Genomic DNA, 27,210 nt, shown 5'->3' with positions numbered 1-27,210 from the left:
GTTTCATCACTGGTGACAACCCTGACGATAGTAATGATTGTGACGGACATTGGTGGTTTGATGTACTGGTGGGGCATTTCGCTTAATGCCGTCTCCCTGGTGAACCTGGTGATGGCTGTGGGCATTGCTGTGGAGTTCTGCTCGCACCTGGTCCACTCGTTTGCAGTTTCCGTGGAGGAAACGAGGGTTGCCCGTGTCACGGACGCTCTTGTCAACATGGGCAGCTCTGTCTTCTCTGGTATCACACTCACCAAGTTTGGAGGGATCCTTGTGCTGGCGCTGGCCAAGTCTCAGATTTTCCAGGTAAGCCCAAGTTGTGTTTAAATGTGTAACACAGTAGTCCGTCCGTGTTTGGAAATACACAAATGCAAAGGCTGGTAATATAATGTAACATAGTCCGCAATATTTTCGTGGATTAAGATACTTGGTACATGCATTGTGGTATTCTCCAAGGAACCAGCATAAATATTCTGTTGTGGCATGTTCCTGGGTACTATTAAAATGTTTAAGAACTGCGTAAAGTTGTACTGCGGAGAGAAATTTGTTGTTCAGGGATGTGATAATTGTTATACGTATCTGCTTTAACTAGACTAAAAATGGTAAAAATTTGGTCATAGAGCTGGTATTTTCTCTGGCTGAAATACTGCGAATATTGTCGTGTAGATAGAGATCTGACGTTGAAAGTAACCCATACAAATGTTTCTTCATAAAATTTATTATCCATATGAATGCATATCATGATGGTGCATACAGAAGTGTGCAGATTCCTGCTACTCCAGCCAACTTTTGGCGTGTGTCTTCTTTAAGTTGGATACAGGTGTTTATAATGCTACACAATGAAGTTGTGTATCTTCTGTGATGTTGGTTTCTTGTAAATCTTCCTCAGTTTCTGTTAACGTGGTGAATCTCTGCCTTCTTTGAACTGACTTTGTCAGGGAAGTGACTGTCATATTCAAATGTTGTATATTTTTTTGTTATACTTTGGTGTGTTCCACACCCATAAGAACATCTCATTTTTGGGTATATGGAATGAAAACTGGATCTGGTAGACTTTTGTTGTACATTTTGCAAATATACATCCAGTTTAGTGTCTCGTGTGGAACATGAATGAGTTAGTCCATTTTGGTGAAGTTGTACGTAGTTCTCCCATTGATTTTTTTTCATTTTTTTTATATATGAACTATATGTTTCCTAAGAATTTTGTCTCGCACATTGACACCTGTGACAGCAGATGAATGTGGTTTCTGCTCTATAGAATGTGTGGGATATGTTTTAATGGATTAAATTACTACTGAATAGTATTGTCATCAATAATTAGAGACAAACTGGTCTAGAGAAAAAGCGTTTATCTTCACAAAACAATACTTTTTCTACTTTCCAACATAATCCCCTTGAACATTTATGAACTTGTTCCAACGGGCTACAAGCTTTTTTATTCTGGCTGCAAAGAACTCTTTATCTTGATGTTTGAACCAATTTCCCACAAACTTTTTCATGTCCTTGTTGCCCTGGAAACTGTTCCCACATGATGCCTCCTTCAGTGCACCAAACAAATGGAAATCACTAGGTGCTAAATCAGGACTGTAAGGTGAATAGGGCAGTACTTCCCAGCCCATTGTGTCGATGGTTTCACAGTTTAGTTGAGTGATATAAGGACGTGTGCTGTCTTGCTGGAGAATCACACCTCTCCTCAGAGATCCACATTGTCTCTCTCGTGGCTGGCTTCACCTTGTTTAAAAGCAAATCCGAGTAGTATTAGCTGTCCATTGTGTGCTGTTCTTTGAGATAATCACAAAAAAACTTTTCCTTCAGTATCACAAAACACCATCAACATGACTTTTCTTGCTGATGCGTGGATTTTGAATTTTTTCTTGACAGGTGAGTTGGTGTGCTTCTGCTCCATGCTTTGTCTCTTTGATTCTGGTTCATAACAATGAACTCTAGTTTCATCACAAGTTAAAATTTTGCTGAGGAAGTGCTCACCTTCTCTTTTATAATGATCCTTTAGCTTTATACACACTCTCAACCACGTCAACTCCTTTGGGACCCATCTTGCATATGTTTTGCAGTACTTCAGCTTGTCACAGATAATGTTATGAACTGTTCCAGTACTAACTTGAATCTTACCAACTATCATTTCCACAGTCACACAGCAGTTGACACAAATAATGTCATCAATTCGACTTTCAAGTGAGGGATTGAAACTGCAACTAGTCGGCCAGAATGGTGTTCATCAGCCACTGAGTCGTGACCATTTTTGACCTCTTCTATCCACTTCTAAAAATTTGCACGATTCATATAACCTTCATCATAAACTTTACACATTCTACAGTATATGTTCACTGGTTTCTCACCTTCAGCAAGTAAAAAACGAATAACAGAACATTCTTCAACTAATGTGGATGTTTCAAGTGGACTTGCCATCTTGAAATGTATTTTTGAGTTTATAAAGAAAACAATGTTGGTATATCAGCTGATCAGGGCTCATCCCAGTGATGCCAACTTAAAGCCATAAAAGCACCAAACTTGCCCTACTAACAGTTTTCCCACCAGACCAGTTTCTCTTTTAATTATTGAATGACCCTCGTAGTTGAGGTGGTATTGCTTGGCGTAATTCTCCTCTATCCTGTATGTATTCTGACGTTTGATGGCTCTTACAAAGCCAGTTCCACTGTCCAGTTTTGATTATGATATTTTTTCTTAAGAGTTTTAAAGAGAGAGCTTTGAAATTGTCTTTAATTTCATTGAAACTTCTGCAGTACATAGATAAAGTTTTCCAAAGTAATGGTTTTTTTCCTCCCTCCAGTACCTTTTATGAACTCATGAGCACTGCAGAGTACTTCTCCTGTTCACTCTGTTCTTTTACAGAATCAGAAATGGTTTCTGTGTACATTCAAAGACCTTTCAAAATGCAGAAAGGTGAAGATGAAGATTGTCCAGGTACATTGGTGGCTCCTAAAAATACTTCCTTCAGGTTCTTTATCATATGATGTCCTACATATTTATCAGCTTTCCATTACCATATGGGTCCTAGAACTTGTCTGTTTCCTTCTCAGAAAGGAAAGCTTAGTAGGTTGGGGAAGGTTGGAATGAAGAAACAGATCATTTGAAACTCTCATATTGGAAGGGGCCAACCAGTCTTGAGGATAAGAAGAGAGTAAAAAGATGAAGGGATGGTGTGGGAGGGGATAGGGGATCAAAAATAGCACATTGATAAGAATTGTGGGAGCTTCAGTCCGGAGACGATAAAACAGAGAAATAAAGATGGACTGAAAAAAGATAAATGGAAAATACAATAGATTGTGCTATTAAGAACTAAAGAAGGTTGATAGTAGTTAGGGATCAGAAAAATTTCATTTGGGATAAATGTGAATTTTGTCTCAAAATCCAAAAACAAAGCCAGATTGTAAATGCTGCTTCATAACGAATTGTGTCCAGGTGAACTATTTTATCAGAAACAAGTCACAATAGCTTTATTTTCTGCTTATAAATGTTGGAAGAGTAACCAATTTTTGATTGATGGGCTGTGCCAGATAATGTGCATTTCCAATTTGGGATGACGATGGTGTAAGCAAATGTTGAAGTAAGAAGTGAACGACGTGTCAGTGCACTCGAGGCTCTGGTGTCACGCTAATTGTGGGCAGCTGAATGGTCTCTATGATATATACGCGTAATGTATCTTTCAACAAATAAATGTCAATGTTTGTCTGCTGGTATAATGTGGACATTTTGACTTTGTAGTTTAAGGTGGTAGGTGTTCTGAACTGAGCATCAGATATGTGCAGAGGTCAGGTCTGAAGTGCCATTGTAGAATATGGGTTCCACACACAACATAGTGTGACCACTATGTTGTGTGCGGAGCCCATATCCTATGTTTTGTGAAGTAAAAAGGCATTAACAATGTAAAAAATTACATGAAGTACAGTAATATGTATGTGCACTGTCCTTGGAACCCAAAAGGAAGAGGATGGGTCACAACACAATGTAACAAGCTATCAGTTCAGGATACCATACAGTTGGTCCTGCAAAACCGTTTAATGTAAAATCGCATTTTCAGTAAACAAAAACCAACTTATGATGGCACAGAGGTGCTGAAATATGTGTGGGTACAAAGAAGTGTTCTTACATAAAGGCGGAACCCGTATCCTATAATTTAACTGCAAATGCGGAAAGAAAGGACAAGAGCTGCAGATTCAAAAACTGAACTACCATGTTTACGACACTGCCAAACGCAGCAAGAAATTGCGTCATAGCCTTTAATGAATGTTTTGTGTTCGGTGTTTCTTGTTTTCATTCACTATTTCGAAAGGAGTGAAGAGACTAATCCAGGTTAGTCACATAGTAATGTCCCTCGCAGTACCAGAAGGAATTGGCAATACTTGTGACTGTGTGCCAGTTCTGCTTTCACAGAACTCGGGTGTAGGCTGACTATCCTGTAAGTGGGAGGTGGGACTTGTTTCCCCACACCCCGTCTCTCCCCTCAGGCACTCTTATTCTAGTTTACGATTCTGGGCAGCTGCCAGTCTGCACTGTAGTGACCAGAAAACAAAATCTGTTAACGTACTTTCAGTATGCTTAAAACATTCCCCAGTAAGTGTGAATAGTTATTTTTGGTTCTACGTTAAGTACCTTGTCAGATTTATCTGTAGAATTATCAGGTACAGATTGTATGTCTATGAATGCCCACAAAAGGCCAAAATAGACGTTCTGCAGATTTTGTAATTAACGAATTGAGTGAGAAAAGAAAAAGTCTAGAAACAACTTAAACTGTAGAAGCTCCCTGTTTACAGGCGGTAAAATGCTGTTGCTTCTGAACATAATCAATCATTTTTTGAAAGCTTAAATACAGCCAAAAGAAGAAAAAAGCAAAATCCATTTCGGAAAGACTTTTTGACTTTTTTAAAATGTAAAAGACAAGTCACAGAATCTGTAATTCACTGCAGATCTAGATTTAGACAAAGAGATTTATCATTGGTGCTAAAATACAAACAGACACTAGAACAGGTACAAAATATGACTATAATTCAGTTACACAAATCAGTATAATAGGGTACATAGTGATAATATACCACTACCACAAGAGTCATATAGGCATAACTGTGTCTGAGTATAAACCTGTGAAAATTGGCACTGACATGTGCGGGCAGAAGCAGAACTGAAGCTGTTGCTTACAACCAGTGCAGACAGTGAGAATGTGTGTCATCAAGGACCTGTAGTCTCTCTATTGGAGTGTACATCTGAGGAGCTACAGGTTAGTATATCCGGGATACGCAAATTACACTGTGAATTATATGAAAAGTGAACAACAGACTTTAAGTGCAAATAATCCATTTACAAAAGTTTTACTCGACATATTTCATTAATGTGTGTCAGAAGGTAGAGAAATATATTATGAATAAAACATAGAAATTTGGCAGTAATCCAAAATAACATAAAATAGCACCGGAAGGGGCATGAGATGCCCTTTCTGACATTGCATTGCATAGAGGTAATAATCCAAAAACATTTTATGTTAAAGAACTCAATGTTTGGATAAATTTCCATATACACTCCTCCGTATTTTTGTCTGTTACGTAGCTATAGAAGTGTTGCTAATAGGTGTTTCAAATCACTGCTTCATAATTTAAGCAGTTCACAACCTCACAGTTGAAATTTTATTAGGAGCTAGGTTTACATATTGTTTAAGAGAATTTTACAGCAAGAGGAATTGCAAACTTCAATTTAATTTTTTTTTAAAGAATATAGTCGTGCTAAGACAATGCATAAATCAATGACAATGAAAGCTAAGGAATTTTTTAGCGTTCGAACACTTAACAGTGACTGTGCACCTCTAGTATACAGTGGCTTCATATGTACTTCTGGAGTTTTTTGTGAAAGAAAACATTCCAGTCAAATTCCCCCGTCACCACTAATTTTCCTTTAAACAGTCAATTTCAAAGCACTAAGGCTTTGCCTTCAGGTTTGTAGTATAACAAAGATTTAAATTTGTATGTCTGATCATTTAGGGGGAAAAAATTAGATGTGATTTTAACAAAAAGATTAAAAATTTGACAAAAAGTAGGTCTAAATAATTCATAAAATAGTCAGTTCCGCCAACAAAAAAGGGAGGTTTTGAGAATTCTAATGGGGGCTAACTCCAGGAGGGTTGACGGGAAGGGAAGCTATGGTGGAGTGCAAGCTCCCGTCTCTGGAAGACTAGTGCAAGATAGGACGACCCAAATAGCTCATGCGGTGGAGCAGTAGTGGGCACTTGTGCTGTGGAGCACATTCAGCAACTGGGTACTGGGTGTCCCCAAGGCAGACTATTCCTCTTCCTCTGTACCCAACTGTGCACTCAGATAGTTCATTGGTGTTCTTTCTTATATAGAAAGCTGTGCAGTATATACATTATGTAATAAGTATGTACAGTTTTGTGTTTTACACCTGTAAGTTGGGGTAATGTTGGATGGAATTTTAATATTCCTTAATGTAGCTTTGCAAAGAATATTAAGTTCACACAACCAAAAGTGAGATTTTCGGGATGACATTGAATATAATCAAAGAACGTGAACTGAAAATATTTCAGTACTAACAAATAAGTGTCCGATGTTACACCTCGTATGTTATGTGATAATTTTGGATGCTCATTGAATTTCCGTACAAAATTCCGTATTTCGTTTTAATGGCATACTATCGTCAAAAACTATCTTTCTAAAAACACACACATCCATACATTCTTTTTAGATATTTAGAAAATATTTTAAACGTAGTTACAAAATAATTTACACATGTTCAGATAAAATTTGATGCCCATTTAGAGCAAATCTAATGCACATTTTTAGAAAATATTTTAATAATAATGACAATATACTCATATCATAAATCATGAATCTAAAATTTATTCTCGGTGAATAAAAACTTTACCTGTCCTTCTCTAGGAGTCGGCAGCACTCTGACAATGTGGTTTCTGTTTACAGCATCATCTGGAATCTCAGGAGAAATAATCAGATTTGCTGCCTTGATATTAACACACAAATTTGACTTCCACTTATTTTGCAGTTACTTCAGTTGTTCCCTCCTAATCATGTGTTTGTTCTCTAATGTTCAATGGTTATACTAATTTTGCTCGATGCCTTTCTGTACGACAGCTTCAATGATCATATAGCAACAACCACCTTTTTAAGATTTTGAGGGTCGTAACTACACCACAGAAGAGCATGGAGCCCCTCTTAAAAGCCCGCAGCCTTTTCAGATATTCCTCCAACATGTGTAGGTATCTGTAAATAGTTCACTAAACTTTAATCCAAGTGAGATGCAGAGAAAAACTACATTCACAATTCCTCCTTCACAATTAATGAAGTAAATTATAATGAAATTATGCATAACACTTCTTTCTCTTCTAATAAAATGATGTAAGTGTTTGCATAAGATAACTAACAATAACTGTACACTGCAGTGGAAACTTACAAACAAGTCTCAACTTCAAAGTGTAACAGTGTATGTTCGAACAAGCTTGTAAATACAGAAAAACATGTATTCACATGAAATAAAAGCTCCCAGTTAAAGATGCTGACGTAAGAAGAGACATAGTGTTCCTGCCCAAATTTACTCCTGTGTCCAATATTTTCCCATCTTACAGTACCTCTGATGTGTTGTTCATGTAATGTGGTGTCATATTCAGTTACTTCATCACAACTCCAGAGAAGTGACATGGAAAATTCTGGCCCTCAGGTGTTCTACTTCCGCATGTACCTGGGGATCGTGCTGTTCGGAGCAGCGCACGGGCTGATCTTCCTGCCGGTGCTGCTGAGCTACGTGGGACCGCCGATGAACAGACAGAAGCTGGCCAACCGGTCGCGGCAGGTGACATGCGGCGGCACGGTGGTGCAGGTGAGCGAGCGGAAGCGCAGCTGTCGTTGGGAGCAGGAGCTGCAGGAGATGGTGGTGCCGGCCAGAGAAGAGAATAGGGCCTGAGGAGAGGCGAGGCAGCGGAGCCGAGACGTAGGTTCGGGGCCGCCAGTTGAGAGGCCCGTCTGTGTGTAGAGGTTGCTCTAACAGTGTCGTAGTCCGCTACTAACGCCAGCTGCTCGCCGAGGCACACGACTGTGTGTACTGAACGAGATGCAGTCTTGTTAGTGCAGACAGTATGTGTGCAGCGGTCTTTGACTGCTCATATTCCTTCTAACTACTCGGAGATCTGCACTCCTTTCTGGCCAAAAAACTGAGTCTCTCTTCAGTGTTTCCCACCAATTTTCTGACACTCTATTGTCCTGGCATTCAGTTGATACACCCAAAAAATGATAGCCCAGCCTTGCACATTTTCTCTGTTGTTTTGGAGGATATTTACAATTTGGTTTTCAGTGTAGCTGGAATATTGATGGAAAGCATCTGTTTCCCATTGTAAACAAAATTATTTTTAAAGTAGGATTTAATTGCAAATTCGATTGAGCAGTGCCAAATTGGTGTAGTGCGATATTTACTTTGCCGAAACCTATTAATAGTAATGATAAAATACGAAGAATAAGTAGTTCTCCAGCAGTGATTTATCAGTGCCGCTACTGGGCGATAGCAGTGGACACGGGCCAGGCAGTGGTAAGTCACTTCTTTGAGTACTTGTTTTACTGCTCCTGTTCATAAGTTTCAATAAAATAAACATCACAGTGAACTAATGTGGGACTGCTGTATCAAATGAGCATGTAAGAGTGGGCTTTAAAAGTAATTTTGTTTGTAATAGGAAACACACTTTGTGCTGCAATGGGTTTCTTGTGTGATATGTGACGAGCAGTATTTGTTTGGGCTCACTCCAGCTGCACTTCACAAAAGCAAATAAAGTTTGGCAGTTTTGCTCAAATTGTTCTATTTGGGAAAGATCCACACAGAAAATTATGTGAAATGGAGCACGATTTTCAGAGAAGCATCAGCTGGTATGGGGACTGGCCTTTGACCCTCAAATAAATAAGTATAACATATTCTCCATACGCACAAAAAAAATCTGGAGGTAGCTAGGATAAGGTACAGGAAATAAAAGGTTTCTACGAGAAACCAGAATGCAGCTGTAAGACTAGAAGGCATGGAAAAGTGCACAGTAATTAAGGAGTTCAGCTACACAATTGGTGATCAAACACTGGAACAATAAGGTCTATTACACGTGGGCGATTTTCAGCAGCACTGCTGAGTAACGTTCGTCGGTCGCTAACTCAGCTTAGCAGTGCTGCTGCTGCGCCTCTGCTTAGCAGCGCTGCTTCTACGTGTAATCGGTGTTGCTCAAACCTTGTACATCCCACTCAGACGAAAAAGCATTGGCTTTGGCTTTGTTGGTAAAAAGAAAATTCAGACATGAACGTTGTAAACGTAAATACTGGCAACACCCAATGTGTACCACTTGTATAATATATGGACACTTTTATACTGTATATCGTAAGTTACGTAAGACAGTGCAAGTTAAACTACTTCAGGATGTCAGTACCGACCTTTGACGAACTACTATATTTGCTGAAAACACATATTTCACGCCAGAACACTTGCATGAGAAACGGTATTTCAGCAGAGGAAAGGTTGGCCATCACATTAAGATAAGTACAAATAGTTGATGTATAGTGACTCACTTTACTATAACTACGAACACTTTTTCTCAAATGTTATTAGCAGTGATGCAAATTATAATTTCTTTTACATAGATGTCGGGTCTTATGGCAAAAGTTCACATTTACAGATCTTCAAAAACAGTACACTATTCAGTAAGACAAGAGACTACAAAATGAACATTCCTAGACTGACACCAATATTTGCTGGAGTAGAGCCACTGCCATTTACATTGATTGGTGATGAAGTATTTGATTTGACAGAATATATGCAAAGACCCAATGGTGGAAATAATTTGCCAGTCATCAAAAAGATATACAATTATCGTTTGTCACGAGCGAGACGTTTCGTAGAGAGTACATCTGGAATACTCGGCAACAAATGGAGAATATTCCATCGTCCACTCAATGTTTCAACTGATTTGTCCTCAGAAATAATAAAAGCATGCTGCATATTACCTAATTTCGTTCGTCGTAGAGATGGGTATACATTCGAAGACGCACTGAACATCACTGGACTACGTGGAGTCGGTGAAGCCCAAATGCCGAGAACAAGGAACAAATTACCTGCTGTTATCAGAGATAAATTTGCTGAATTCTTTGCAAGCGAAGAAGGTGCAGTGAAATGGCAATTGAACAAAATTCGATCTGAGGACTTCTAAGATTTGTGCATCATAATAATAATATAATATATTGTACATATAATTCTAAATACATACCTTTTTGGTTTTTTGAATCTGTTGTTTCGTTTGCAAATCCTGGAATAAACAGTTCTCGCAATTCTTCCTATGCTCTGCGTTTCACAATCCTGTTGCCGTATTTGCTACATCTTGAGTCCCAAATAGCAGGATGCATTTCTACCTCATAAATGAAACTCTCAGTATCAAAACTCACGGTGCTGTGAGAATGACTGGTACGCTAATAAAACGCCGTGTGTGAAAGGTAACAGGTGTGAAAACACTGCTGCAAGCAGCGGGCAGCCACTCGTACACAGATGCGCTGGCGTACGAATCGCCGCGTGTGTAAATGCGCCATCTATTTGCACTATGGAATGTTGACTGCTGCTGCCGCACTGCTCAGCAGTGCTGCTGGAAACTGCACGTGTGTAAGGGGCCTAAGGGCTGTAAAATATCTAGAAGTATTTTTTCGGGTGCAGCTTAACTTGAAACAACCACATGAAAGTACTTACTTTGAAAAAGGTTCTAGACTGAAAGTCTGTCACAGAAACATAGGGAAACATTGCACATGCCTCAGGTATTATGGTAAAATGACCCAGCGAATAGACTGTCAATAACTGAAAACGGGAGGGTGTACTGAACTGTGAAAAAGAAGCAAATTAGACACAGTGAACAGGAGTAGTGTGTTCAAATCTCCCTCATGTCTCTCCCCCTTACACCAAATTGTGAACATTCCATCCAGTCATTGACATGTCTGTTGTCCACACAACCTCTCCAGAAATGAAAACAACAATTAAACAGGAGTGAACTATAGAGCAAATAGGATGTAATATGTCGTAAGGTCCCTTCCTTATACCTTTCTGTTGCAGACAGATGTCACGCCATGGTACAGACACAAATTTGCATACAGCAAATAAACACGTTGACGACCAGCTGGACAGTTCATAATTTTGTGGAAAACAAGAGGCACGAGGTAGACTTGAACACTGATCTCCTGCTTCATAGTCCAATGCCGTAACCACACAACCACAACACTAGGGCTGTTCAAACTCCCTCGATGCTGTACATCTTGAGATTTGACTGTTTATTGTTTTGATTTTGCTTCTTTTTTCACAGTTCAGTAAAACATCTGTTTCGATGCTTGATCTGTGTTCAGTTTTGCATAGGCTGTCCACTGTGCCATCTTACCACTGACTTAGGGGATTGTGATGGGAGTTTCATTTGTTACATTTCTGTCCACAACACACTATTCATCACTATGCCAAGTTGGGCCTTGATCCTGATTTTCCAAATGCAGCTTTGTTGCTCCAACTTTTTATTCATTCTGATTTGTTATAGAATAGCTACAGCAATATTATTTCCTATGAATGAAAATTAACAGTACCATAAGTTGTTGGAAGATAATCAGTTGTGTGATGTAATTGTGTGCTGTCACCTGTATTGTGCCTCAGTGAAATGTTGTTCCATTAGCTCTTGTAAACACATCTCATTCCAGATCTGTGTGTCCATAGCTTTTTCCTTTCAGTATCTCTCATGCTACACATGTTCCTTGTCTGTGCTTTGAAAGTAGATGAGCCTGGAAAAATTGAAATAATTTAAATGTGAACTTTATTTAAAAGGTGTAATTTTGTGATGTAATTTGTTGTGTAAAAGATTGTTTGCTATAGGATAGCAGTGCATTTGATTTTGTGATGAATATATTAGCCGTACTTTTGCCGTGCATTAGAATATGTATGTTGTGATAGTGAGAACCCATTTTCCTTCTGCCTGAGAAGGTAAGGTAGTGAGATAGGGTTGTAGCCTACACTCCATGTTACTCGTTTCATTTTTCAGAAGGTATTCGTCTAGAGGACAGTCCTGTACAAAAGTGAATTGTGGACAGTATAGGTCCGGAAACTTAATGGTGCAGGAGAATGTGGAAGATGGGGAGAGGATGGGGGCTAAATCAGATAACTGAGGTGGCACTGATTTATCTATGTCATGCCTGTGTGATACTCAAAACTTCTAGAGCAAAATTTTAGAATTGGTCACTCTAGTGTCCTGTATGTGGTATCCTATTCACACACACTGCGTTTTCCCAGAAACCTTAAACCTGGTGTAGCGTAGGTAACCGTGCTACTGTTTCTTATTTTTGAGAGGCTGTAACTTACCAATGCTTCCCCCTCTGTCATTCTGGATTTGCTAAAAGCAAATTTACATTCTTAAATTGGAAAGGGTGACAAGCACAATTGATATGAAATGGTGATCTTACATTCTTAAGCTGTAGTCTCGTATTCTGTTGAATATTTTTTTTTTCCCAGGGGAATGTGTTAGCAGCTAGCAGATGCAAAGAATCAGATTCTCACTCTGCTGTCTATCGTGTACAGAAAATTGATTACATCCTCTTACAACTGAAGACTTCCATATTTTCAGTTTAGTTTTTATACTATTACCTCCACACAATCTCTACCCTTCTACCACTTCATGTGATATTTCACTAAGCACTCTGCTTGACAAATGCGTGTCTGGCAATGAGGATGCCAAATTAAAAAAGTAATAGATAAAAGAGGAACTTATTACAATATTGATTTTTGAATTTTACAGGTTTTTGACATATTTCTGTAGTTGTTTCTCAACCACATTTCACTCACTTAGTTTTTAAATTAGGCTTCTGTAATGCTTCAGTTTTTATGGCTTCTGGCAACAAGCCAATTTAAGTCTATGTAATACACTAATTTTAAATAGAAATGATATAAATGACATAATTTGACAAGTGTTATCCAAAAGTGTCAATGATGCATGCGTCTTACAAGGGGAGGTGCCCACTGGTGGCATTGACTTCTTGGTGTTGAGGGTTAAGTCCAAAATATCACACCATACATTCATTCACCTGGTGGGTGCTCGTTTGAAAGCAATTGACGAAAGGACATTCGGAATTGTATGTGATGCCATACAGCTGTAAAAATAGAAATGTCTAACAGGCTAGTCATTTAGTATAACAGTTACGGTACAGTTCTCATATGCAAAAGGTTTTGGATTCAAATCTTGTCAGGTGCTTCAAAATTTATTTTTAAATCTTTATCGAAATGACTTCAATCATTATTGTCACATCATTTTAGTCATCATATTAACTGTTACAATTGCTCTCATTTTTTCTTCTAGTAATTCTTTCCACCTAGAATCATTTTGCATGTGAATTTAATAATTTTTATTTATCTGTCACAATATTTAAACATTTGGAAATGCCAATCTGGTGGTGTAAATTAAAAGGTGAAATAATCTATTCATGTTGACTGTGCAGTTGTGACAAAAAAAATTTTTTTGCTACCAAAAATGTATTTTTCATTATAAGATTCTTTGGATGATAATTGTGATACAAACATTTAAAATGTGCATTGTAATAGTGGCATAGACAAAATAACATTGATGGAGATTGAGAGGAAAGAAGGGGTTGTAAGTGAAATAAAATTCCAGCAAAATAAGGAATACAAATAATTAACACAATAACATGAACAAAAGTAAAAGGTGACCAAAACAGAAGAAATTAAATCAAAGTTAATACATAACAATAATTAAAATCACATGAACAAAGATTCAAAGCAGAAAAAATAAGAAAAATGAGAGAATTGAAAAAGTTTAATACAATGATTAAATAGAAATAAAAGAAAATTACATTTATACCAATAAACTGAATAAAAATAATGATCAGTCATTCCAATAAGGATTAAAAAAAAAAAATAATCATGGCATTTGACAAGATTCAAGCCCACAACCTTTGCATGTGAGGACTGTACCTTAACTATTGCACTACACAACCAGTCTGTTCAACATTTCTGTTTTTAAAGCTGTATAGTATAATGCGAAATGCCATCCCCCCCCCCCCCCCACCTGCCACGTGGTGATTCACAAATGAGGGCTCAGGCTCACTAGGGTGTGACACCTCGGACCTTAACCTAAATCACATCTACTACCAAAATTGTGGTAAACGGAACCACACCCATTTAATCAAAATGGCAAAAAACCTACATCTTGTCATTTTTCACTGGACTAGTAGCTACCTCTAATTATACTGCAGGGCTAGTGCAGTATTAGTCCGTATCTTGTCAGAGATTGAGTTATGCTCAAGTATTCAGTAGTGTGAAGTGACTAATAGATTTTTCTCTTTGTCTGCAGGTGACGGAGCGCACAGCTCAGAGCGCTGCACCGCTGCAGCCGGGCCACTGCATGGAGACGGCAATGACTGAACGGACCTAGACTAGGCTCACTCCACTCGCCGTCCCGAAACTGTCAAGAGTTCTGAATGGAGTGTCGACAGAATCTCGAGTGTGCTCTTGTCCCTCCACAAGGAGTGCTTTGACAGTTTGGTGTTACTTCTTAAAAATTGAGTTTGTGCTGTGTTTTGGGGAAGTGACTTGCAGTATTAGTTATAATGTTGCTTTGATGTTAGTAAGTCCAGTACAAATTCTCAGCTCAAAAGAATCAAAATTCCATAAAAAAATCCCCTTTGTTCGGGTGCAGAAATCTTAAAATGAATCCTGGTAAACATGTGTAAATGTGCTTAATATCAAATTGTTCATGCAGTAATAAAATGTATTGTATTGTGGTTATTATTTAATGGATGATGCACATTTAACTAAATGTATATAAAAAAGGAAGTGAACTCTGTATGTGAGGAGTGTGGGAAGTGATCGGAGGTAATTCACAAGTGAAGAGTATGGATGATGATGATGATGATGATGATGATGATGATGATGATGGATTTGCTTAACACTTCATCTTCAGTAAATCCAATCCATCATTATCCGTATTCCTAATGCGGCTATTCCGACTATCATGTGCCCACTTAGCAAAGGTGGTTTGAAATTAACTAGATAAAATATTTATTCTGTTGGAGTATTTAGAACCCTGAATGCTCTGAACACCCCTGACATTTAGAACAGTATTACCTAAATGTTCTTCTCAAAGTTTTTTAATCATGAACTTCCAACACAAAAATAATCCTTCAAATCACCAAGCACACTTCCCAACACCTGCCACTGGTTACAGATTCAAACTCAAGACGTGGGCCAGCCAATTGCATCTCTCGCTTTCTGAGCCCTCTTTGTGGTCTCATTCTCTTCCATGTTTTCAGGTTAAGAATTTGTGTTCCATTTTGTTATAAAACTGTCTTGCCAGACAGTTTCACAGTTGAAAAAGACACTTGAGGTTCACGAGAGACTTGTCCGCAATACCAGACATGACTGATTTGTAATTTTTTAAATTTTGTTAGTGCACAGAACAAAATTTTTAGGCTGTTTATTTTGATGTTTGTGGGATGTTATTTAGCAGAATCTGCTTTTACAGAATTTTGGTCAACAGAATCTCTCTTCCAGGTTTAATGAAGTGAATTTGAAATAGAGTTGTGGTTGTTATTACTTACTGCTGCTGTGTTTAAAAATATTTATTTTTATATGAATTAGAAGCCAGTATTAAGATAAAACTTGTAGGATTTAGTTTTGTTGTTAGTTTGTGGAGATTGTCTGAAGAAGTGAAGCTATAAAGTCTCCCACTTGTTTTGTTTCAGTGTCCATCAAACTCCTCAGTGTTTTGTGTGTAATGACAGCTACTTATCAGGAGATGCAGAGATAAATTTTGTTTTTGTTTTATGTTTTTGCATGTTTGAGGGACCAATAAATTTTGTAATGTGAATGCCTTTTCTGCTGTGGTAAAGTGTTTGTGGGGAGGGGGGGAGGGGGAGGGGGGGGGGTGTTACTACTTAATGGATAAAAAGGTTCGTGGTGGCCTCAAAGCCACATTCTTAATACATTAATTCTTTGGAAGTATGCGTCTGTCAAATTTGGATTGTATCTCCTTTATTTTACTCAAAGCTTGTAATTGGGAACCTTTGTATTAGAATTTTGTATCATGAGGAATTGCACATGAATGAAAAGTGAACCATATTTAAGCTATTGAAATATTCCTTGAGGCCTGATGTACTTTAATTTTGATGTTTAGACTTCTTGAAAGGAATATTATCTGAATTTTTAATATGAAATGTTTTATGGTTGTTCACAAAGAGTTTTTCTGGAAATTTAGAAAGTGATGCATTTGTCGCCACTATTTTTGACGTTGAAAAGATAACGTATACATTTCTCGATTGGGTTTGTGTCTGGGCTCTTTCAGGCAACAGTTTGTGGGATGTATAAGTATGTATTTGGTATATATATTTTTAAGACTGTCTTTTGTAATACATATCAATAAAATTTGCTATTGCAGATTTTTAATGTGTGTATGGTGTGTGCCAACCAAGGAAACTAATAATTGGTTCCTCAGGTTTACAGGATTTTGTTTTTAAGCTTCAGATGTTAATAAACTGTTTCAGCTATCACTTGGTGGGGTATTACTACAATTTGATACTTCCAAAAGCTACACTCCATTTTTAACTTTTTATAGTACCCTCCCCCCTATGGTCACATCCGTATAACTTCTGACTTCAATGTTTACTTAATTTTGAGGATTTTTGTAACACTGACCTCAGTCAGATTTCAGTGTGCTTTTTCTTCAGAATGACGGTTTTATAATCATGTATATTGATTTAGTGTTTACAATGTGAAATTCTGTATACATTTTATAGCTTTATTTTTGTATTGTTAATATTGCTGTTTTTAAAATGTTCTGTAAACTGATGTGTACTGAAGAATGGAGTTGCAGATTGTCTCTGAACTTTAAGTGGCAATTTACTTAGGTAGTTGGTAACTGGTAGAGAACGTCTGTCTGTCTATCTGTACTTTTTGATGTGGATTGCTGATAAGCTGCTGGCAAAGTCTGCCTCGGCACACAGCAGCATTTTTTGGGCAGATTTGCACCTGCGGTGTTGATTGGTAGTTGTGAAAGTGTGAATGTTTGCACTCTGCAGTATTTCCTATATATTTATTGTGTGGTTCACTGTAAGGAAGTAGATTTTTATATGTTGAAACTGACTGTGTAGTAGTAGTAAAATATTGGAATAAAAAATTAATTTTCAGTGTGTGCATATTTATTTAGTAACGCCTGCTTAAATCTCTCAATCCTCTTAATATGGTTAGAAAATTCTACCCAAGGCTTGTTTGTAATTCATTAAAGTTTCTGTTAGTTGCAAATTAGTTAAAACAGTTTCCAGAAACATTTTCATGTATTAAGTTGTCTTTTTTACTAGATATAACTTTTTCAGAAAGGGTTTTTGTAATAACTTCAAGTTGAACAAATATATTTCAAGGAAGACGCAATACATGAAAGTCACAGATCAAGTAAACAGCGTAAGACATGTGTACACTTTAACAGTCAAATCATAACCGAGTCGAAGTCTAGTGGCCGCTGGCTGGCTGGCCGCTTATGTGGCGCTGCTGCTGCACGGCTGGCAGACAGCGCCGCATTTAGAGGACACACATAACTGCGCGGCGGAACTTTGAAAGATCAGCGAGTCACAACAGTTTTCTTGTCCAAAAGTGTGGTATGAAAATGTAGAATCCCTAGTAGCTCTTTCCTATATCACTGTTATTTGCAACTTTGACTTCAAAAAATCTCTTCTATATGGTAAGGCGGCAGCATTAATACCATTCCTGTGTTTACCTGTTTTCTCTGTCACACTTTCCTTTGTGTGACCCCTTAGACTTCAGCAATTGCCCCAAGGGTGGCAGAGAGAGAGAGAGAGAGAGAGAGAGAGAGAGAGAGTTTCAGAATGTGATGTCAAAAACATATAGGTATATGAGAAAAAGAAGTCTCAGCATTATAAAATTCTGCCACCCCAGACAGCACTAAAAACTGGGACTAATCCAGGATGTATGGTAAGCCTATGGATGATGGGAAAGCAGAAAAGACTGAAACTCCAACCTAGGATTTGTATTTGAAGATAACATCCAGTACAAATGTAAAGCCACTAAAACTTGAAAATCACTGTCTTTGATGGGACACATACGGACCCTTGACAATGGCATGGTGAAGTAAGTGGGTCACTATATGGAACAGTGAAAATAGTGCCAAGGGCAACAGTCTGTTCAAAAGTAACCTTGATGCTTTCCCCTGTTGTCACACTTTCAACAGTGTTTTATTAGGTGTTGCTGTGAAAATGATTTAGACGTTTTGTTAAATGGGCAGGATGTCAAGAAAAATTCCTATCCAAGCTGTAAGTAGACCTCATATGATGTAATGAACTTCACTTTTACCCCCGACCCCACATTTTAGGTCACTTGAAAGTGTCTAGGTGTAAAACCTCAATGATGTAAACTATGTATCAAAATCTAGAAACTGGCAGAAAATGGAGGTCTTTCCTTTTAGAAGTAACACTCTGTGGCAATAGAAAGTAAGCTTCGGGGTTAGGAGCCCGAATCTGAATCCGCTAGAGGACAGGTGTTGGTCAACTATACCTAAATAATTCCTCATATTGCCCTCCAGGTTCCCTGACAGTTGTTAACACAGTAACGCAAGTTAAAATAATGACTAGGACGTTGATTTAATTAATGCTCACATTTCCTTAGTCCTGTAATAAGGAAGTTGCCTAACCTGTTCTTAATACAGATTTAAATATTGGAATGTGTAGATTTCAAGAAGGCATCTGATTACATACACCGCAAGAGCCTGTTTGGTTATCTAAAGGGTTTTGGTGTGTCACAGCTCATCAACGTGGTAAAGATGTGGCAGAGTTACACACACAATAAGATGAAGATGGAAAATGGTGACTTAAAAATTGTGATGAGTCTTGGGCAAGGTGATGGTTTATCTCCTACCCTCTTCAGTTTTGTCCTTCATATCATCACACTTCAATCTCTTAAACAGAACTTTGAAGGGACCCAAGTCAAAGAGAAGGTATCTAGCCTCTGCAGAGGATGCGTGCTTGATGAGCAGCTCTGAGGAGGAATTGAAACAAATTACCAGCCATTGGAGATGGCCACCAGCAAATCTGGGCTACTCTTAATCAAAGCCAAGGCAGATTACCTCATTATGAACTGTTGACAATATCAGGATACTGGACAACTACAGTCACTGCATGTGGAAGATCGGTTCTATAAGAGGATCAACCAATTTAAATAAATGGGAGCACTTTTCACCGATAACTCATCATACAAAGTAGAGATACATGCAGGAAACAAATCCTTCTACAGCCTAAACAACTGCTCTTGAGACAGTTAAAATTTGGCTGTATAAAACGCTGATACAATTTTTGGTGCCATATGGACATGAGAGACAGGGTATCTTAAACCAGGACTTTCATAAATGTATTGTATTTGAGAGAAAAGTGCTGTGGAAGGTCTTTGGTCTGACCTTGAATACAAACATTGGTAAATGGAGGATCAGACACAACCACGAGCTACCAAGCGAGGTGGCACAGTGGTTAGCCCACTGAACTCACATTTGGGAGGACGACAGTTAAAACCTGTGTTCGGCCATCACGATTTAGGTTTTCCACGATTTCCCCAAATCATTTCAGGCAAATGCCAGGATGGTCCCTTTGAAAGGGCATGGTTGTTTCCCTTCCCCATCCTTCTATAAACCGATGGGACCGATAACTTCACTTTTGAGCCGCCCCCCCCTCCCCCCCTCCAAATCCACCAACAACCATGAACTAGACAAACTGTACCGAGGTGCCAATATAGCAAGAATAATCAGATGCAAGCGACTGCAGTGGGTTAGATGTGTGGCTCACATAGAAGACAAGTGGCCACGGAAGCTCCTGGATTCCATTCCTGCAGGTAGGAGACATCTGGAAAGACCAAGGAAGAGGTGGAAGAAGTGCAACAGTTAGTGATAGAGGTGGACAGATGGCAGCATTGGCTAGAAGACAATGGAAAAGGAAACTTGTAGCAGCACATGGTCCATTGCGCTTGATCACGTAAAAGTAGCATCTGTAGTGCACGTTTTTGATAGCTTATCCCTCAAAGTGTATTACTGTACAGCAATGAAATACAGATGGTAAAATGTTCACACAAGAGTAGAAGTTTTTGAAATGTGGTGGATGGGTGGAGTGGATAACTGAGGTACAGAACTGAATTGGGGAGAGGAAGGAATCTGTGGCACAGATTGTCTGAAAAAGGAGAAAGGCTGGTAGGACATGTCCTGTGGCATCAAATGATAGTTAATTTGGTAATTGTGGGGGGTGGGGGTGGGGGTGGGGGGGAAGGAGGAGGGAAACTTGAAGTGAGAGACAAACTTGATTATAGTAAGTGTTCAAATAATTGTAGACTGCAATAGTAGGCTTGTAGAGGACAGACTAGAATAAAGAGCTGTATCAAACCAGTCTTCAAATGGAAAGCAATAATGACAACATCCCACAATGAGCATTCATCATTGGCTTTATTGCTAGTGTTTCAAAAAATACTTAAAGATGCTTTAATTTCACCATTCTTGATCAGATACGTGTCTTGTTTTCTGAGAGCTCTCTTTAATTTCTTGACATAAATTCTGCACTGATTGTCAAATTCCAGACAGGAATTCTTTGTAAATGGCTGTGTATTCTTGAGGATATGCTATCCACTTTCCTCCAGAACCTCAACTGCTTCTTCCTCATTCCCTTCACCTGGTCCTCCTCAACCTAACAAGCAAACTTCCAAAATGTTGACATCTACCTCAAAGATGTCAGACCTACCAACCACCAGCAATACCTCCACTTCGACAGCTGCCAGTCATTCCATACTGTGAAGATCCTTCCAAACAGCCTAGCCCCCGTGGCAGTCACATCTGTAGCAATGAACAGTCCATCTCCAAATATACTTCGGGTCTTACTGAGGCCTTCGCAGACTGTAATTATCATCCCAACCTTGTACAGAAACAGATTTACCATGCCTTTTCTCTCCAGTCACACTCCACCTCTCATAACCGGAGCATCTTATCCACATTCTCCACCAAAGTTGTGACTACCTCTCATTATATCCTGAAACGAGGAATATCCTACCCCCTATCCCACCCACAGTGGTATTCTGCCACCCACTGAACCCATGCTATATCCTTGTCCAGCCATACGCTACTCCTGCTCTCAACCCCTTACCTCATGGCTCATATCCCTGCAATAGACCTAGATGCAACACCTGCCCCATACAGCCTCTCACCATCACCTACTCCAATCCAGTCACAGGCATCTACTGTTCCATCAAGGGAGGGCTACCTGTGAAAGCAGTCGTGTGATCTACAAACTAAGGTTCAACCACAGTGCTATTATCTACGGCAGGGACATGACAACTGACAGGCCGTCTGTTCGCATGAATGGCCACCGATAAACTGTGGGCAAGAGACTGCTGGACTACCTAGTTGCTGAACACGCTGCCCAACACAACATGCTTCACTTCAATGGCAGTTTCATTCCCTTTGCCATCTGATCCTTCCTACCAACACCAGCTTTTTTGAATTGCACAGGGGTGAGGGCAGAGGGGGGGGGGGAGGGGGGGGGGGACACTCCCAGCAATATACTTTCCCACAACCCCCGTGGCCTCAGCCTTCACTAGTATCTGTCACCTACCTATCCCCTTCCCTGCTCCTGTTCCAGAGTTATACAATCTTCTACCGACTAGTTTTCCCCCTCGCCCCCACTTCTACTTCTCTCCTTTTCCACTCCTCCTCCCCCCCTCCCCCACCCTCACTGTCTCCTTGACAACTATCAGCTAATGATGCTGCATACAGGTCTCTGCAGTAGGCACCTAGTTCATGCACCCGTGCTGCTTTCTATTTTTCAGTGATGAAGGCTGGAATTTGCACACTACCACCTCAACTGGACAGCCGCCAAGTGGTGGCATGTGGCCTTTTTAGATAAATCACACTTTACGCTGCATCGGCCGGCCGGCCATTGGGTCATCGGAAGATTCCAGGCCGCGGGAGGGCATGTTATGATTTTGGGAGTATTTTCGTGGCATCCCCTGAATGATCTTGTCATTCTGGAAAGCACAATGACTCAACATAAATGTGCATCTATACTTGAGGATCATGTCCACCCTTACATGCATTTTGTTTTTCATCAGAGCACAATGTCATCTACCAGCAAGACATGCAATGTGTCACAAAGCTCACAGTGTACACTTCTGATTGAAGAACATCAGAATGAGATTACCATACTTCCCTGGTGACCAAACTCCCCAACCTTAAATCCAAATCAAAATCTGTGGTATCACCTTGATTGGGCTGTTTGTGCCTCAGTTCCTCAACTGAGCAACCTAGTACAGCCAGCCACAACACTGGAAGCGGCACGGTCCAGTTGGTACCTTGCACAACGTAACTGACTCTCTTTCTGCACATTTTGTGGTAGTCCCTGCTTCAAAAAGTGGTAATTCAGGCTTTTCATAGGTTCTCACATTAACAAAGACTGGACAGTGTACTTGTTCAACCCACCCTAGAATATTACTCAAGTGTGTGGAATCCGAACCAGATAAGACATTGACTGCATGCCTATACAAAGAATGGGAGTTCAAATAATGTCAGGTTTGTTTGATTTGTGAGAGAAAGTCATTGAAATACTGAAAAACCTGAACTGACTAACATCTGAAGATAGATGCTAGCTAATCTGTGGAAACCTATTTTCAAAGTTTCAAGAATCAGTATTAAGTGAACAATGTATGAATGTACTACTGCATCTTGGTTATTATTCCTGTAGGTACAACAGAGACAAGATTATACAAATTGCAATTCATATAGAGGCATTTAAATGGTCACTCTTATGTGCTTTTCAGTAATTTCTAGACTATGGATGTCCAATATGCGATCAGAAGTATCCGGACAGCTGGCTGAAAATGACTTAAAAGTTTGTGGCACGCTCCATCGGTAATGCTGGAATTCAGTATGATGTTCACCCACCCTTAGCCTTGATGACAGCTTCCACTCTCGCAGGCATACATTCAATCAGGTGCTGGAAGGTTTCTTGGGGAATGGCAGCCCATTCTTCATTGGAGTGTTGCTCTGAGGAGAGGTATCGATGTCGGTCGGTGAGTCCTGGTGTGAACTTGGCATTCCTAAACATCCCAAAGGTGTTCCATAGGATTCAGGGCAGTCCATTACAGGGATGTTATTTTCAAGTAACTACTCTGCCACAGGCTGTGCATTATGAACAGGCGCTCAATCGTGTTGAAAGATGCAATCGCCATTCTCAAATTGCTCTTCAGTGGTGGGAAGCAAGAAGGTGCTTAAAACATCATGGCTTGTGCTGTGATAGTGTCATGCAAAACAACAAGGGGTGCAAGCCCCCTCCATGAAAAACACGACCACACCAAACACTGCTGCCTCCGAATCTTACTGTTGGCACTACACATGCTGGCAGATGATGTTCACTGGGCATTCAGCCATACCCACACCCTGCCATCGGATCGCCACATTGTGTACCGGGATTCATCACTCCACTGTTCAATCATCCAATGTTTACAATTCTTACACCAAGCAAGGCATTGTCTGGCATGATGAGTGGCTTATGAGCAGCTGCTCGACCATGAAATCCAAGTTTTCTCACCTACCGCCTAAAAGTCATAGTACTTGCAGTGAACCCTGATGCATTTTGGAATTCCTGTGTGATGTTTTGGGTAGATGTCTGCCTATTATACATTAGGACCCTCTTCACTGTCGGCAGGCTCTGTCAGTCAACAGATGAGGTCAGCTTGTACGCTTTTGTGCTGTACGTGTCTCTTCATGTTTCCACTTCACTATCACATCAGAAACAGTGGACCTAGGGATGTTTAGGAGTGTGGAAATCTCATGTACAGATGTACAACGCAAGTGACACCCAATCACCTGACCACGTTCGAAGTCTGAGAGTTCCGTGGATTGCCCATTCTGCTCTCGCACGATATCTAATGACTACTGAGATTGCTGATATGGAGTACCTGGCAGTAGATGGCAGCACAGTGCACCTAATATGAAAAACGTATGTTTTTGGGGGTGTCCTGGAAGTTTTGATCACATAGTGTATATGTAGTAGTAAATGTAAATGAATTTTTTTGTCTCAAAATATACTATGTCCAAATCAACTGATTAGTTTTAAAAGAGGCTCGCCAAGTTGAAAAAGAAACATAAATCCCTCTTTTATTTATGTATTTACCTTTATTCATCCAAGAATCACATAATGATGATACAGGACTTGTCAAAGTAATGCAATGCCAATCCATAGTCCAAAATAAAAGAAACTGCATATGCAACATGCTTTAAGGAAATGGAATATGTCATCAGACATGGACCATGATTAAGGAAACATCCCAGCATTTTGTCTTGGTGATCTAGGAGAACCACAGCAAATCCAAATCAGTATGGTCAAACAGAGAAGCTCCACCCTGCAGAATATGAAGTTAGTTTCTCAACAGCTGCACTGCCTCTCTCGGTAATTCTCTGTTGTATAATGTTCCTTCATTTACACACAAATCGTTTCAGGTAACTTGCAATGCAAAATATCGTTTCCTACATCACTGTCCACGCACTGAAGGCACCTACTGATGACTCCTGGACTGTTTCTGATCACTTGAAATATAAAGCAGTTCCGCTCCTCACTGCAGCTCACACTAAGGGACCCACTGAGGACTCCTGGGATGAGAAGATGACGCTGTGGCCCTTGACCCAATTAGAGACTCCATATTGAACTATATGCTTCTGTCCACCTCTAAACGTAAGCAAACGGACATTAATATTGTGCATTGTACATCCTTGCTATCCACTGCTATGAATCTTGTAAGTAATCTTTAACTGTGTAAAAATCAAACAATGGAAAATCCAGGCTGAAATGTAACGATATTATGAAAAGGAAAGTTGCTACTAACCATATAGTGGAGATGCTGAGTCACAAATAACGTTTTGGCCAGCAAGAACTTAAAAAAGAAAAAGAGACCGCCCCCCCCCCCCCACCCCACACACACACAAACAAAAGATTGCTTCAGTTGCCAGAGACTGCAGTCGTGTGTGTGTGTGTGTGTGTGTGGGGGGGGGGGGGGGTCTCTTTTCTTGACGAAGGCCTTGCTGGCCAAAAGTTTATTTGTGATGGTGTTTGTTGTGCCTATCTGCAACTCAGTATCTCCACTTTAACTGTGTAATATGCAAGAACTATTTGTGCAATATTTAGTAATATTTTCCCTGACATGCACTGCAGATTGGTATATTTACTCACTAGGTGCAGTGAGGATTTCTCAATTTTTTAAACAGCTTTTTACAATGGGTCTGGTTACTACTTCCAGTCATTGTTCTTATGGCCCTTTTCTGCAGTTTGAAAACTGTGTCCGTATTTTTTTGCCTTCAGTCTCCAGAAAAAAACTCCCGTGGATAAGAACTGAGGTATGATGCCATAGGACATTGGTTGTTACAAACTGGTGTTAAAGGCCTAAGGACATAGCATGCTGATGACATTACTTTTGCCAGTACCTCTGTATTGTTCACTCCATGTTAGCTGGAAATCAATCTCTGTATTGTTCACTCCATGTTAGCTGAAAATCAATGTTGATTCCTAAAAACTTTGTGTTTGCTACATAATCTGTAGATTTATCACATATGCTCTTATAGTGACTGAGTTGCTTCTTCTCTTTATGCTGATCTGCATACTGTTCATTTGCTGTACATCAGAACTCTAGTTAGTGAAAGCAAATGCCTGTAAGAATGTTTACAATTGAGCAATGTGTATAAATTAAGGTCTGTCCAATTTTCTGTTGAACTTTGATTAATTTCTTAAATAATTATGTCTTTGTTTATCTTCAAGTATTCTGGGTCCGGTCTTACAATTTTTTTCTGTTCGCTGGGACTGGTCTAATTAGTACTTATAGCAAGTGATGGTCAGACTTGAAGAATCCATTGCATGTACTCTCATTCAGAATCTCCTTTTATTTTTGCTTGTGATGGCTATGTGATCTATTTGAAATTCTCCCCATATTTTTTTGGTGTATTTTCCATGTTGTGGGTTTTTGTTTTGGCTTTTGAAATTGCATCTAAGTCTGTTACAGGGGTATGAGCCATAAGGTAAGGGATTGGGAGCAGGGGTTGTGTAAGAATGGACGAGTATATTGTGTACGTTCAGTGGGCAGTGGAATACCACTCTGAGAGGGGTGGGAAGGATAGTGGGCAGGACATTTCTCGTTTCATGGTATGACAAGAGGTAATCAAAACCCTTGCGGAGAATGTAATTCAGTTGCTCCAGCCCTGGGTGGTACTGAGTTACAAGGTGAATGCTTCTCTACGGCTGGATGGGGGGACTTTGAGAGGTGATGGGAGACTGGAAAGATAAGGCATGGGAGATTTGTTTTTGTACGAGGTTGGGAAGATAATTATGGTCAGTGAAGGCTTCAGTGAGACCCTTGGTATATTTTGAGAGTGACTGCTTGTTACTGCAGATTCGACGACCACGGGTGGTTAGGCTAGACAGAAGGGAATTTTTGGTGGCAGCTGTCAAAGTGGAAATATTGCTGGTGGTTAGTAGGTATGATATGGACGGAGGTATGGATGTAGCCACCTTTGAGGTGGAGGTCAACATCTAGGAAGGTGGCTTGTTGGGTTGAGTAGGACCAGGTGAAGCAAATGGGGGAGAAGTTGTTGATGTTCTGGAGGAATGTGGATATGGTGTCCTCACCTTCGATCCAGATAGCAAAGGTCTGAACCAGGTGAGGGGTTTAGGAGTCTGGGTTTTTAGGAAGGATTCCTATAGATGGCCCATGAACAGGTCAGCATAGAATGGTGCCATGCACGTGCCCATAGCCATACAATGGATTTGTTTGGAGGTAAGAAGTAATTGTGGGCGAGTATATAGTTGGTCATGGTGACTAGGAGGGAGGTTGTTGGCTTGGAATCTGTTGGGCGTTGGGAAAGGTAGAGTTCAATAGCGGTAAGGCCATGGGTATTAGGAATGTTAGTGTACAGAGAGGTGGCATCAATAGTGATGAGTAGGGCACAGTGTGGTAAAGGGACAGGAACTGTGGAGAGTCGGTGGAGGGAATGGTTGGTATCTTTTAAATAGGAGGTTAGTTTCGGGGTAATGGGTTGAAGGTGTTGGTCTACGAGAGCAGAGATTCTCTCAGTGGGGGCACAGTAACCAGCCACAATGGGGC

General features: G+C 39.8%; 1 protein-coding gene across 2 annotated transcripts in view; it reads left to right on the top strand.

Annotated features, from left to right (window-relative positions):
* Positions 1-15,945, top strand: part of LOC126109388 (NPC intracellular cholesterol transporter 1-like) — a 65,201-nt gene extending 49,256 nt beyond the window's left edge. Inside the window, exons 10-12 of one of the 2 annotated variants that reach the window (XM_049914409.1) lie at positions 1-303; positions 7,711-7,980; positions 14,390-15,945. In XM_049914409.1, the coding sequence (XP_049770366.1) occupies positions 1-303; positions 7,711-7,953 (546 nt within the window). In that variant the 3' untranslated portion in view covers positions 7,954-7,980; positions 14,390-15,945. The remainder of the gene's footprint in view (positions 304-7,710; positions 7,981-14,389) is intronic. The other variant, XM_049914410.1, reaches the window with a different exon arrangement.
* The last annotated feature ends 11,265 nt before the right edge of the window (positions 15,946-27,210 follow it).

Source organism: Schistocerca cancellata, chromosome 12, assembly GCF_023864275.1.
Source record: "Schistocerca cancellata isolate TAMUIC-IGC-003103 chromosome 12, iqSchCanc2.1, whole genome shotgun sequence".
Classification (NCBI taxonomy): Eukaryota; Metazoa; Arthropoda; class Insecta; order Orthoptera; family Acrididae; genus Schistocerca; species Schistocerca cancellata.
Note: the sequence above shows the minus strand (reverse complement) of the source record. Positions and strands in the feature narration are given on the sequence as shown.